This window comes from Crassostrea angulata, chromosome 4 (genome assembly GCF_025612915.1).
Source record: "Crassostrea angulata isolate pt1a10 chromosome 4, ASM2561291v2, whole genome shotgun sequence".
Lineage (NCBI taxonomy): Eukaryota > Metazoa > Mollusca > Bivalvia > Ostreida > Ostreidae > Magallana > Magallana angulata.
Window position 1 is genome coordinate 3,445,706 of NC_069114.1, and position 15,697 is coordinate 3,461,402.

Consider the following 15,697-nt stretch of genomic DNA (forward strand, 5'->3'; position numbering starts at 1 on the left):
TTTACTGTTATATTGAACATATGTAACCAAAAACAGGCCACGAGCCTTGTTTATATTACAGGAAATTGTGAAGCACTCGATCGTCTGTATCGTGCTTATAACTCTACGACTGACTCTCAAATTTTGATTGATCAACAGAAATGCATTCCTAAAGCATTGTAAATAGTAAAAACAGAAAAAAGTTCATATGACCAAAAATTGTGACCATGCCCCTTTTATATCATACTAGTATCTATCAAATTTCATTTTCCGGTATTGAAAGTACTTAATAATAACCAGCAATTATGAACAACAGTCTTAAGATAATCAGCAGAACTTTAAAAAAAACGATACAAATACGTTTATTCTTTAGAGCAAACAGCGCATACCAGTTCTCTTCCTTGCACATAGGGTGGACACTTCAAGGAGCCACAACGAGCCTCTACGGAATAGAATAGTTTACCATTTTTATTGGCGTGACCACCGTGTAGGGTGTCTGGATCGCCATCAACACAAGTGTACATTGTAGCAGCTGGATGGTTATAATATCCTGCCATTAAGTAACCATGGTACTCCAACTTCCATCCTTTGTAACACGTCTTTCTTGCTAGAATATTATAATAAATCATGTATGTGACTATACGAATGGATACGCTTGTTAAGAGTTCCTACTCCTCAATGTTGTTGTATCAAGAATTTCTTGAGAAGTATACCGTTGAAATATGTAGACAAAACATACTTAAAAATACAAGGCAAATACAACGAAAAGGGTGGTCACGTTTAATTTGACATTTTACCACCTGCAATTTCAGCATGATTGGCATTTGTTGCCAGTATTTTTAGTGAAGCAAAATTATTTAATTCATCAAACTTAAATGAAGCTGCTTAATTTGTCCAGACCTTTTTTGCAATTTGCACTTTTTAAAAATTAATTTAGTTTTCCTTGATATGTGTTCAGTATTATTTTTACATAATAAGATATGATGGTCAGTGATGTCTGATTAAGATTTAATTTAATTTAAGATAAAGGGCTTCAAAAGTTAAATTTTTGCCAAATTTGGCTTTAAAAATTTCAGACTTTTTCTATCTACTTGCGTCATTGTATGCTGAAAGTCTATCACACTCTCAAAATGTGGGGGAATAAGATAGCACAAATGCCCATTTGGTTTAGTCATAAAATACAGTTTCGAAATTATTTTTTTTCAATCGAGTATACTTGATATGTTATAATACAAGTTTACAAAAGGAAAATCTCTAACTGTATTCAGTTTTGAATTAAAAAAAATTAGATTCTACCGTTTGGGGACAACGGATCTACAACCTAAAAACCCTAGTTCTTGAAAGTTAACTGATGTGTGGTGCTCTTACCACTGAGCCATTTAAGTCACAACAAAGTGTGTTGTTTAATAACTATATCAGACTATGGCCACGGATTTACGGACTTGCATTATTTTTCCAAAACGCTCAATTGTCGGGATACAAAATGGCATTTTAAAAGTATGGTGGGTCATCTTTCCACGTTTTTGTTGATAGAAATCGGTTTGATTACCATTAAATCTTATTTAGACTATGAAAAAAATATGGAGCTCAGACCTACTCTATAAAAGAAAAGGTTCTAAAAATGTCATTATTTTGAGGTTTTGACACTCGTTCGCCAGTGTAAATCATCCTTTTCCAAATATGTATCAAATTAGTAGCAAATTTCAATTTATCGATATCGGAATTAAATAAGCACTGTAAGAAAAAATTTAAAAAATATTCTCGTAATCGCGGGCCTTCCTTTGGCCATTTTCGAAGACAAAACTTGTTTTACGCAGGAAACATGAGGTCATAATATATAAATAGTGCCTGTTTGGGAGGGTAACAGTTGAAATTGACACCCCGAGGAAACCATTGTCAACCGACGCGAAGCGGATTTTAGAGAATTTTTTACAGCTTTAATATAGAAATGACGTGAATTTTACGGCGAACCGTACGCGCTGAGGGTAATAGAATGGATTATCAACTGCGTCATAACCAATCAGATTTCAGTTTTTAACATGAAAGTATAATAATGTACAATGAACACGCTACGTTTAGGTAAACGTCAGTTTATGATTTGAGTAGGCAGGTGGATCCTACTGTGCACGTTTCAGGTTATTTTTTTTTTCTCTCTTTTACAAAAATCAAAGTGTACTGTCTCTTTTTAAACCCCAAATGATCAGCAGTCGGCCCCATGGTAACATAGTTTACATATTAATAAAAATAGTCATCTGTTTCACCTGGGAACATTTTGACGACGGATCTATTTCGAAGAAGGCAAACAGCACAGGGGATGTCTTGTTCAAAAAGCGTTGGCAATTTGCCAGGAGATGTGTTTGTCTCATATTCCGCGCCAAATACGTAAGCTTTGTTTCCATTAATTCCATCCTTGTAAACCCCCCACTCCGGATCTCTGGGTAAACAGAGAGGCTCAACTGCTGCTCCCACGTGGTCATACCTTGATCCACCAGTAAAGCCTATGATAATGTAATTGAAAATATGTAATTAAGTGATGTGGTTGATGTTATAAATGTACATAATACATGTAGGTACTGCATATGTAAATGCACCAAAAACTGCACCATACACAACTAAATCATTGTATATGCGATCCAGCATCTTCAAATATACAAATATATCATTTATTTCTAATTCAGATACCAGGACAGACAAGTACATGGCATACTATTTTATTTACATCTACCAAGTATTATTCCCTCTATTTCTTACGAAAACTTATAGTTAATTCATAACTTTATAGAAACAACCAGACTGAAATCTATACACGCCCTGTTTCAATATCGATCGGTCGAAATCTACAGCGGTTGAAACTGACAAGAAATTGACACGCCCTCTTTATCGATTGGTCGAGACCTACAGCGACCTAAGAAAAAAATCACGGGACTGCATGAAATAATCATGATAATGTCAGACTAGCTCAAAGTCTCACCTGCTAACAAACTACATGTATTGTACATTAATAGTAATTTAGTGAATTTTACTTACTTTTCATAATCAATTTATTAATTAACTAAAAGAAAGATATTAATATCAACAATAGAATGCTTTCGTTGATGGTTCATGCAGCTTATGAAGGTAGCGATCATTGCAGAAAAAATTACATAAATTATGTAACCCGCTAACTAAATTTGTGTGTTTTTTTTCTGCGATGAACAATTCACCAAATAAAGCACTTTATTGTTTAGATAATTACAGGAGAAAGACATACCAATGAATAATGTACAAATTATATTTATTATACTTTCATGTTAAATAATGAAATCTGATTGGTTTAGACGAAGTTGATATTCCGTTCTATTACCCTCAGCGTTAGCAACACACTTGGCAACGGGTAACACAGCGAATTGTTACATGTGCGAAAACTATATGTGCGTTCGGTTTTCCATAGAATTCACGTCATTCATATCTAAAAGCTGTTAAGTTTACTTTAAAATTAAGACATTCAGCTTCGCGTCGGTTGACAATGGTTGGCTCTGAGCGTCAATTTCAACTCTTACTTTCCTAAACAGGCTTTATTTCTATAATAACACCAGTTTAGATGTTTTCTAAGTCATACATTAACATTCACTATCGATATCTTTCCTGCTATTAAATTGAATTGACTAATTTAGGTGATGTTTCTGCATAAAACAGAAGACACAATCACCAAATATTTCCTTTAGTAATCCTCGAAGAACAAGAACTCTCCTTGCGACTTCAGACCGGGTCATGACCTGATATTTTAACTAATGAACATTTCATAGATTTAAATATTTGTTAACATTTAGAAGAATCAAATTTATTGATATATTTTTAGGCCAAAGCTTTTAGGTATCGGTTAACAGAATGAAAAATAAAATTGTGTAATTAGAATTTTTAGCACTGTGTATTTTCTTTGTCAGCAGAATTCGGCTGTTACAATCGCTCTTTTATTAATGGCGTAGTACTCGTATAAAAAGGCAGATATTTTAAAGTACCATAAATGCGGAAAGGGAATATAAAGGTAAAAATGTTGATTCATTAATTTTTGAAAGATGCGGTCTCAAATCTGCAACAGTTATTTTCTTAAAGCTCTATTGTATTACAGATTACAAAACGCTACATAAGAACATATTAAATAAAACATACCAGAGAGAACAACCTCGACATTCGTAGGACATGTCCTCTTCCCCCATCTTGTGTAAACAATGCTACTCTTATTTGTACCTTAAAATAATAGTAAATACTACCTTAAATCATGACGAGTTTGGACTTTTCCACGTTTGATACTAATTTTAAGTAAATGGTTGGATGGTGGGCTACATATAAAGGGCCACATATATTGTATCGATAATATCATCAATCACACATACATGAAATTTTGAATGAATTAGTATACCTTGTATCTTTAATAAAGTACCCTCTGCCTTTTCTTTAAAGGTCTTCATTGATTTAACTGATTTCTCAATATAATCTGTAAACGTTTTGAATTTTCGCCTCAATGCGTCCACTTGATTCGATCCTGTGTTGGAGGACAATTGTCCCGTCAGTTGTCCTGTCAAATAGCCCTTTAGTATGACCTTACTACTGGCATCATTTGTTCCAGCAAGTGCTATAAACAGAATCATGGGTAACACAGGTACAACCATAATCTGAAATGCTAATAAAAATGGGGAGTGACATATATGCAATATATAAATGTAAGAATTATATATAATTCAAATATATGTATATTAATGCATATGTTGGGTAACACAACATTATCTATTTCTTATTCTTTTGAGAGGAAAATTACAAAATTAATTAAACATTTGCTGGTACTGAAGTCCATTCGTCTTTGAGGCCAAATGATAAAAACGGCGTATTCTTTTATAAAAAAAAAAAACCCCCATTCTTAGCTCATTGAAATGTTCTATAGGCCGTATTCAACGATGGCATTGTGATGTTGGCAATCAGAATCTTCTTATTTTAAAAGAACTGGATGGTTGTTTTTTGTTTTTTGTTTTGGTTATATTTACCTCATTTAGACGAAATGTTCCGTATAAAAATTGATAAATCTTAAAGCTAAAACGTTTTTGGAGTTTCTTTTTTCTTCTAAATAATCGTTCATGGCCAAAAATATCATATTTAATAGTAAGGAAAGGTCTGGTGGTTAACTTGTGGACCGATGACCCAGCCTCCGTCAGTTTGAATAACCGTCAATAAACTCTATGATAATTAGTGATGACGTTATATTTGTGCTCATTGCGCATGTATTAGCAAAGTGTATTCATTTAAGCATTTTTTGGATATCGTCGGTCCTATAACACACCAAGCGGTTCAGACAAATTAAATACAGCGAATTAGTGCTTATATTGATATCTATTTTTATGATAGGACACATGCCACAATTATTTTTCCCTCTTCGTCCTTTATACAACAAATAATCATATAAAAATTCCACCCGCTCGAATCAATTTAAATATAGCATACCTATAAAATGACACTCGTCCAACAACATATCCAAACCATAGGAAAATAAATCGAGAGGGAAATGAGATATGGTCCCTAAATAACTCCTACCATGAAAAATCCACTTTCACGATGGAACATGTGTAAACATTGGCCTCTTAATACTATTTCTATTGCGCCTTTAAAGATAATTTTTCTGGATTCTTTCCTGCCTGTATTTTTTTCAATTTTTCTGCTTTCCATCAATACTTTAAAAAGAACCAAATTCGCCCGCCCATTTAGCACCCTTGGCAGTTTTTGAAATAATACATACGTTTTTTGAAATAGAACCACTTGCGTGGTGAATGAGCACGGGGTAAAAAAAGTGGTCTGTGACTTGAAATATATGTGTATCGTCGTCGTAAAGCCACTGTATACGCTCTTAGTTAGGGATATGAAAAATACATGGAACTGCCATGTTAACTTGTTATTTAGTTTGCTTCCGCGATTAAAAATATAGTGCCAGAAAGTTTGGAGAGAAAAATCTTTTTTATCAACGAGTAGAAATTATTTAATGATTATTTTTCATAAGACGATATCAAATTGGATAAGTAAGATTAAAGGTTTTATGTAATCTTTCAAAGATAAGAATACTCAAAACACGTGATGACGTTAATATTTGTGCTCATAGCACATACATTAGCTAAGTGTATTTATAGCTGAAAATCTTCAACTTCAACTTTCTTTATTGCGTAAGACATACATCTTATTGCATATGAAATTTTTTATAAATAATATGTGCAGCACATTGCATGGATTTACTAACAAATGGTAATAGCAATGAATATGTAATACAGTAATAATAGCATTGGAGAATGTACAATTCAACACATCGATTTAATTACAACAATTGTTTTAAAAATAGTATAATATGTATTACGGTGCGACCGTTGGGGCGAGCGCAGCATGTGATAAAATAATCAATTATGATAAAACAATAAAAATAAAAGTAGCGACGTAAAGTAAATGAATTTGAATGCAGAATAAAATAAGCATGCCTTTTTTTTTCAGTAAATTTTCATCATTCATAATTCATAAGATTTTGTTATCTATTTATATATAGAATTTATCTTGGATAAATTTAAATGTTGTTGAATAATAAAGATTTTAACATAATGTACATTACAGTTTATTTCCTCTTTTCTTGCAGCAGACATTTTTCTTAAACTTACATGAAAAATTGACTTATCACAGAGTCCCCCCCCCCCCCGTTTAAAAAAAAGAAATCAAATTTACGTATAAAAAAACTTGCTAATCATATAATGAAAATGGATCCCCCGGGAGCATGTAATAAATGGAAGTGAAAATAAAGATACTATTGTCTGAGTATTGAGCAGCTAAAGAGCTAAAGGCATACTACGCACTCCCAATTCTTCACTTTTCCTGATTTTGAGAATTTTTTTCTTTTTGCTTGCGAAGAATTTTTGAATGATGTTGCCACGCCCCCTTTTAAAAAACATTCCTGGAAATAACCGTAAAATAGGGTGAAAAAAATAAATGTGAGCATTCATCCAAATGAGAGCAAGTTATAGTTGTTTCCTATCTTTGAAGAAATGTCCCTATTCGTTAGCTCTGCAAGATTTTGAGAAGATTTTGGTATTTATATTTTAGCAGTTTTACAATTAATAACTACTTAGAGTAATTTCCCCTTATTGTGACGTCAAAGTTCACGTCGGTCAAGTGTCGTCTGTCTCTTTGAAAACATCCTAAAAAAAAATAATTCCGCGAAATATACTGTTTTGTATACTTAAAAGCATTATGTTCTTGAAATTACATAATTTATCTGTTTCTCAAAAGTTTTACTTTGATTCTCGCGAGATGGTATCCAGTCTAGTGAGATCGTCCGACATTGAGGAATTGCATTGTGGGTCGAAATTTAATGACTCCGAAAAATTCTGTCGGATCAATGTGTAAGAAATCCATTGTGACGTCACTCGAAAGGACGATAACTCTGTTAGTCTTATGTAATGGAATTTGCGTTGTGTCGACAGTATATTTACAATGCATGTACATAGTCTTTATTTACTGACGCCAAAAAAATCCGTTGAATGAATGTGCAGATAGTCCGAATTTTCTATTCACACACGCCTTGCCGGTAGAGCTCGCTTCGCGCCGGCGCTGCGCGCCGGCGAGCTGCGCTCGCTATTACACAACATGTAGTTTGAAGGCATGATGCAAGAATTTTTCTAAGTTACAGAGTTCTCTAACATTGTTTACACATAATAGCTGTATAAATTTATACATTGATTGTTTTAATCTAACGTCGCAGAATTTGATGCACACATAAGGGGAAATGTACACTTAATGTAAATATAGGTAATTGAACGCCACAGTTTTCAAATGCAAACATAAGGCGAAATATACACTGAATGTAAATATAAATGAGCGAAATATGTGGTGCCCTGTCGAAATATACCTTATTTCTATCTATCACACTTTTTAAAAAAAAATCATTTAATAATTTGGAATATGTTTTAAGTAAGCTAACTAAGTTGGCAGCTTCGCTTTCCTCGCCCCCTTCTTAATCGCGTAAATTTTACTTAAGGTATACGTTTACTCAGAATGAAAAAAAATTCCACTGATGATAATGAAAAACCATCTATTGTGTGTTGAAGACCTATCATGGTAGTGCTATTTTTCACTTTCAAAAAAGTAGGTCAATGACCTACTTTTTGAGATAATGGCCATTGCATATTTTTTGAAAATTTAAGAAAAGTCCCTAAAAATTTTACACTATGATTGAAATTTTCTTAATTGTGAAAATAATACAAATTGCTAAACTCTTTTAAAAATGAAATACAGTTTATGAATGGCAGTGACACGAAACAGACACAAAGCATTAAGTTTTAATTCACAACTTTTATGAATATTCCAGTCCGAATTTCCTCTATCATTTTTCAAATTCCTACCCTTTTTTGATTCAATTTTACAAAAAATTGAATGATGATAATACTAAAACATTTATAGCATTAAATTAGGTATATTGACCTTACTCTGCAGGCATAAAAGTTATATGAGGTCAATGATCAAAATTTTGAGATATAGTGTCTTTTATCGTTTTTAAGCATTTTTCAATATTTTTGTAGTGGGTGCCATTCGAATATCTAAACGAAAAAGTGAGATAAAAACAAATCAAAATATGCAAAATTTTGTTGACTAACAAATAAAATCTTAACTTTGAATATTACAGTCCTGCCAAAAATATTTCAGTGAAAAACAAAATCTGAAAATTTTAGTCCGAATTTCCTCTGTTTTGCTAAAAGTCCAACTTTCTTTGAGCCTAATTCCATAATATAGTAAAAATAACGAATGGTGTGTCAATAATAATTCATTTCATAAATAATTTTAGTGTTTAGAACAAATATTACTCATGACATTGAACTTTATAACAATCCGAATTTGAGAAGTCAAACCCTGAGTAAACAACGTCCTTAACATGATTTAACTATTGCTAAAAATATCCTTATATGTACATTATATTTAGTTCATCGTAAACATAATGGATTTTATTTTATAATTTAATTGTTCGGAACGATAAGGTTTTTTACGATTTTTTTCAAATATAGAAAACGATTATATAAGACGACCAAAAATCGTATTTTATACATACGATTAGCAGTAAAAAATGGAGAATGGCTCTCATTCATCGACTAGGATTCTACGTTATAGTGAACACAAATATCAAAAATTTCATTTCGGTAAACGCAAGCATTAGTATGACACATTACATTGACTAAAATTGACGCCAATAACTACATTTATGTAAAGTGAGCAAAGATGTTTTACTCTGTTAAATATTACATTACCTACTTTACTGAACCCTGTCGTTATCATCAGTGTTAACATTTAGTATCAACAGTTCTGTAATGGCCTGTTTTCCCAATCGTTATTGGTGGTATAGAAATGCTGGCTAAAATTAAGGATATTTATTTCGATGCAGTATATTGGTTTCCAAGCAGCTGCAACAGTTTGTTCAAATATTTCTGTTTGGCTTTCATGTTACAAAATCTAAACTGTGTAAATATTTTTACATGAGTAATATCATAAACCGCTTTCCAGTGAAAAATCAAGAGATCGTAAATATTTCAAATTGGTGTACCAGACGTATATAAGAGGTGTACTGAAACATTGTACCCAAAATGTTGTTTGCATAGATAAAAACTAAAGAGAGCCTATATACAATGTACATGTGTGCATCACGTTTGCTTTGAAAATTCAGTGTGGTATCAAAACACATAACTAATATATATTCATTTTAAAATAATTCATAACTTTTTATCGGAATTCATTACGATTCATATTCGCTAATGCATCATGAAGTGATACAGTCTTATATCAGACAGAAACTAATGAACTAATTTAATTTTCTTACTCATCTTTGACTAAGCGTTACCACAATCCATTCAACATTTTAAACCGGGCTTTGCTAAAAGCAAAGTCCTGGTAGTAGACATGTAAATTGCTAAAGTTTTTATAGATAGCACAACTGCAAAAGAAAGGAAAAAAAACCAAACAAACAGTAAACAGCGCAATACATGTATAAAATTTCAAAGGAGCGCAGTTTTTAGTACTTTCAAATTGGTACTACTAATATTTTTAGACATATGAGTATAAAACTTGTTTTTTGGAAAAATTGTGTATAATTAGGAAGGAAAGCTAACCAAGTGTGTTATGACATCGAAATAAAGAAATATTTAACATTTAGAACACTCTTGTATATGTAAAAATGAACATTATAAATAGCGTTGTAACCAATCATATTTCCCAATATTTTCCAGATTGTTTGTATCTCTCTTTTTATTTTCAATTTTAAATTCTATTCCTTTTTAATAGTAGTCACACGCATATTCAGAATGTTTGTTCTAATTCTTTACTCTTTCATCAATTTTGAATTATTTTGTTCTATTTAAACCTGGTCGATTTCTAAGCATTTTGTTTTTTTTTATGGTGTCAACTCAACTTATGTTTCATGTTATTATTTACAAGTGTAAAATGTATACGACGTAATCGTTATATTATTAGACAAAGACTAAATTTAATTTGAAGAAATGGGTATAGTTTGCAATCGTCTGAACTTATGCACAATGAGAGTAACTCTAACTTATGTTAAAATGTAGCAGATTCATATACTATAGTGCATAAGCACATGCAAACATGACAAACTCTGAACACTTGTACTTGCATTTATTCATATTGACATCTATGACGACTAGAATGTAAACATATACAATAATTAATCTTTAGAACAGACGGCACAGACAAGTTCCCTTCCCCTCACGTATGGTGGACACTTCAGGGATCCACATATAGCCTCCACTTGATAGAACAGGTAACCATTTTCATTTTTCCGACCCCCATGTATGGTGTCTGGATGCTCGTCAACACAGGTATATGTTGTGGCAGCTGGATGGTTATAATACCCCGCCATCAGGTAACCTTTGTATTCCAACGTCCATCCCTCGTAACAGGTCTTTTTTGCTACAGTGACACAATTTGTTTCTAAAAATCGATGCTTAGTTCGATGCATAAAAAAAAATATATCTGCCAAGATATTGATTATTGAAAGTAGACGCAAAGGTAATGTCTATGCGATCAACGGGTTTCATATTTCATTTCAAATGCTTATCGAAATGATAAAAAACACCTCTTTACCAGGAAACATCTTTACAATTGATTTCTTTGGTATCAGGCAAACAGCACATGGGACATCATGATCATGAAAATTGCGCATGTATCCAGATATTGTGTTTGTTTGATATTCCGCGCCATATATGTAGGCTTTCTGGCCATCAGTCCCATCTCTATAGACCCCCCACTCAGGTTCCCGGGGTAAGCACAGGGGTTCCACAGCTGCTCCCCGATTGTTGTAAAGTGATCCTCCAACATAACCTTGAGAAGAGTTGATTTTTTTATTCATCATGAAATAATGTTACAAACCCAACCAAATGTAACCACGTTCACACTAAATGAAGCATATTTACCAGAGTGAACCAGTTCAGCGTTAGAAGGACAAGTCTTTTTTCCCCATCTTGTGAAAACAACGCCACCGTTTCCATGTTTATTTTCTTTAAAAAAAGGCGAAATATCGAAAGCAAGCGCTTGATTAGGATAACATGCTTTTATGATAGCTTAACAGACTAGTATTTATATATTGATATTGTTATACATGTAGTTTCATCTTACCCCCAATATGATTAATTTTGAAATACAATTTACCTTTAATCATTCGTATATCAGCTTCTGTCTTTTCTTTAAATTCTGCCATAGAAACCCTCATGGCATGAGTAAAGTTCTGGAATGCACGATTCATATTTCTTGATTGACGCGTTCCAACGGCAGACGAAATCCGGCCTGCCAGAAAATCTTGCAGTATTTCCTTACAGTTCTCTGTAGGATTTGCAGCTTGAGACATGGCGAACAGGGTTAGAAAAATAGGAACACTCGTCATCTGTGAAAACAAAAACAACCATATGGACGTTAACACTAACAATAAGATTGTAGCACCATATCTAAAAGTTTGAAATCAAATATTAAGTGGACAATCCATTTTCTTAACAACGTATCTGATATCTTACTTGATGTGTTTGTTTTCTTTTTAAGTCTATGAATAACATAGACTGGGCTTTGACGGCCATTTTATATTATTTAATTGTTATAAAAATTACTTTTTTATTTCTTTGTTTTTATAGAAATTATTGAATTAATTTAATGACGATATCAGCTTAAGTAGCATGACTATAGTTTATATGCATGATTTTGGTTTTGTACAAGGAAAAGGTACATGTCATTTAATATATGAAATGTTGAGTTCACAAATTTCTGCTTTACATATTAAAACAATCCTCCGGACTCTAAAAAAAGGAAATCTTTCAAATAAGGAAATACTTTTTTCTAGCATTTTACAAAACGAAATGCATGAATTTCTTATTCATAGCTTCTATGAATGGTTTTTGATTGTTTTATCTTTACATTTATAATGGATTCGGTTAAAAACAGAGACGATGTGTTAAAAATAACCTACAGTAGGATTTCTGTTAATGATTTATTATGAAATGTTTATGTATACTGTAATACTGCATCCGATTATATGTACGTACGTTCATCACCATCAATTCTTTCAAATTCTTTGAATGAATAATGTAGCGTTGTGCAACTATGAAAAAAGATAATAAAATTTGTAGATTTCATTTACAAAATTGTTTATTCAAATTAAGAAGAATAGTTATGTTTCAATATAAATACGTGATTTAGCTTTCTTTAGATCTTCTTATACATATGCAGATACCCAAGGTAATAGTCGTAGTTTTCAAAGATTCTGAAGTTTTCAAAAATGCATTCTTGGAGGCTAGTTTAACTCATCAGAATAAAATGTTAATAAAACGTACATAATGAAGCTAATATTAAATATGATTTTAACTTTTTGGTTTTTTAAAATAGACATACTATAATATTTGTGTCAACTACAAAACATAAAGTGTTCTTGATTTATTTTTGTGTGTTAACTATAGAAATTTTACTGTTTATCTGTATGCCGCAATCCTACTTTTGATTGATAAATAAGGACTTATATATACTCTAATCATTATTATTTACAGTAATGACATTTTTTATCGTGTAAGATATATGCAAGCAACATCATAATGGTATAAAAGCTATTTTTTAAAAGTAATCTGAAAAATATAATAAATTCAAATACATTACCAAGAACTGTTTTTACCTTCTAATTGGTGTTAGATGCATTGTGTCAACCGTTTAAACTTAATATATAGTATGGGCAAGTGACAGTCGTGTTTATTTTTGCCTCATTAAATATTGTTCTTTTGTGTTAATATTTTACTCAAACACAACGCGGTATAATGACATATTGTTCAAATAACTTTATCTCAAAATGCACAAAGACTGTCAAGTCGTTTGAACTATTTGGACATCGAATTTGACCTGAGGCAGAGGTTACTATCGGTACTCTGCATGTTTTTCAACAGACGTTACCACGCACGTTCTAGAGATACGCTGGATTGTAACGTGATTATTAAAATGTGTACATCTAGTGGAATTTTAAACTGTAATCGGCGATTAATGTTTTGATATTAATTTCTATCAAGTCATTTAATGTTGCTCATTGTCGTTAGACAGAAAAAAAAACCTCGTGTGTCTCTCAAAATTATCTATTCGGATAATTCCGTTTACTTGTTAGAGTTCAACGCAAGAGCATCACGTAAGGTAACTGTATATGAAATATTTCATTAATGTTATATTCATGTAATTCAAATACGAATTATTGTTCAGAAAGAAGAATGCTTAAATGTTTTGTTCCAATTCTCTTTCGCAAATTTACAGTTAGTTATACAATTGATGTATTTTGGCAACTTTTACATCTAAATTAAAGTAAAGTTGCACTTTACGTTTGACTTTTTAAAACTTTAATTATATTTTTTTTTCAAGGGAACTTTTTGGGTTGAGTAATTGGATTTATTATGCAAACATCACTAACGAGAGGGAGGAGAAGGCCGGATAATAAGTAGGGAATAGAAAACAAAATACCTAACCAATGTTTACCTTCAGAAGCACAGCGTTTGTTTAAGTGTATTTCAAAAAAAAAATTTTATAAAAAATAGAATAATGAGAAAAAAAAATAAAAATCACAAGGTATAATTTTTTCCAAAATAAGCACAACAACTTCACCATATTTCTTAATCTTGAATTGTGCCTTCTAAATGCTTGGTCAAATACTTTTATACTGATGTGCCTTGTTATAAGTAGCTGTGACATTTGCGTGCTGTCCCTAAAAAGAAAGTGTGTGCTCTTTCAAATAAATCAATTAATTTGATCCTTTATTTAATCAAGAAGTTGCTGTACAATTACAAAAAATCATCAAATTTTGTGTCTTTAAAAGAAATGAGAAACGATAATTGACCTTACCAAGAAAACTCAAGTTGTTAAGCAAACAATATCTCATTGAATGTTTTCCTTGTATATTCTTTATAAAGCGTCATAAAAAAAAGCATTTCCATGATCCTCATGTACAATCTCTTTGACAATTGTTTAATCAATTTGTTCAAAAGTTTCCTAGAAACTTTAACTTCTAAATTCCTGTCCATAACGAGACGTTTTTGGAAAGATTATCAAGTTTAATTGCTTGATGTCATTTGTATGTACCTACATTTCATGTATATATTCAAAGTGCAGATCATATTAAGCGGTGCTGAGGCGCGAAGGTAGAGCGTTGCGCTTTTGGTCGTTATGATTTTAGAGTCCTGTATTCGGAACCTGCTGTCGGCGCTTATGAGATTTTCGTTGAAATCATTTTGCCATGCTTATTTATCGTATAGTATGCTTACTCTATACAGTGTAACAACCCTTTGTACATTAAATAGAAATATAGTAAATATAAAGAGACAAACAGAGAGAAAACACAAACCATATCAACATTTTGAAACGTATAATGTATACAACGATAACGTTATATTACTAAGCAATGATAATATTTAATTTGAACATATGGGTAAATTTTGCAATCATCTGAACGTATGCACAATTATAGTTATTCTTACTTACGAAAATATGTATCAGATTCATTTAACATATTGCCATTGCATAACCAAATGAAAACATGACGAACTATAAAGCCATTTAATGCCTCTCAGATCAATGGAATTCAATATTCGTCTACTTGCGTGTTTTATTTGAATCTAAATTGTTATCAGAATGATGAAAAAAACTTTTTACCAGGAAACACCTTTACAATTGATTTCTTAGGTATCAGGCAAACAGCAAATGGGACATCATGGTCATGAAAACTTCCCATGTCTCCAGATAAAGTGTTTTTGATATTCCGCGCCAATACGTATGTTAGCTTTCTGACCATCTGTTTAACCTTTATTAACCCCCATTTCCCCCCCATCTTGTGAAAACAACGCCACGGTTTCCATTTTTATTTTCTAACAGAATATGTGAAACACAGCGTTTTGGAATCGCAATACATGAATATAAGTTTTATACAGCATACCAGTATTAACTTATTAAAATACTTAAAGTTCCAACATACAATCTTACGATTCATTTTGAAACGCAATTTGACCTTGAATGTCTTATATATGCCTCTGCTTTTTCTTTAAATTCTACCATGGAAAACCTCATGGCATTAGTAAAGTTATGGATTGCATGCGTTTTATTTTCTGCTTGACGTGCTTTAACAGCAGATGAAATTTGGCCTGACAGAAAATATTGG

The 15,697-nt window shown here is 32.0% G+C and overlaps 1 protein-coding gene across 1 annotated transcript; it reads right to left on the reverse strand.

Annotated features, from left to right (window-relative positions):
- Nucleotides 1-332: 332 nt before the first annotated feature.
- On the reverse strand, nt 333-13,197 carry LOC128180243 (uncharacterized). The gene is made up of 10 exons (XM_052848170.1): nt 13,171-13,197; nt 12,567-12,622; nt 11,686-11,917; nt 11,451-11,534; nt 11,122-11,358; nt 10,730-10,947; nt 4,547-4,631; nt 4,129-4,206; nt 2,241-2,477; nt 333-586 (listed from the first exon to the last, which is right to left on the reverse strand). The coding sequence occupies exons 2-10, from the start codon at nt 12,576-12,578 to the stop codon at nt 342-344; spliced, it is 1,428 nt and encodes a 475-aa protein (XP_052704130.1). The 5' UTR covers nt 12,579-12,622; nt 13,171-13,197; the 3' UTR covers nt 333-341.
- Nucleotides 13,198-15,697: the final 2,500 nt, after the last annotated feature.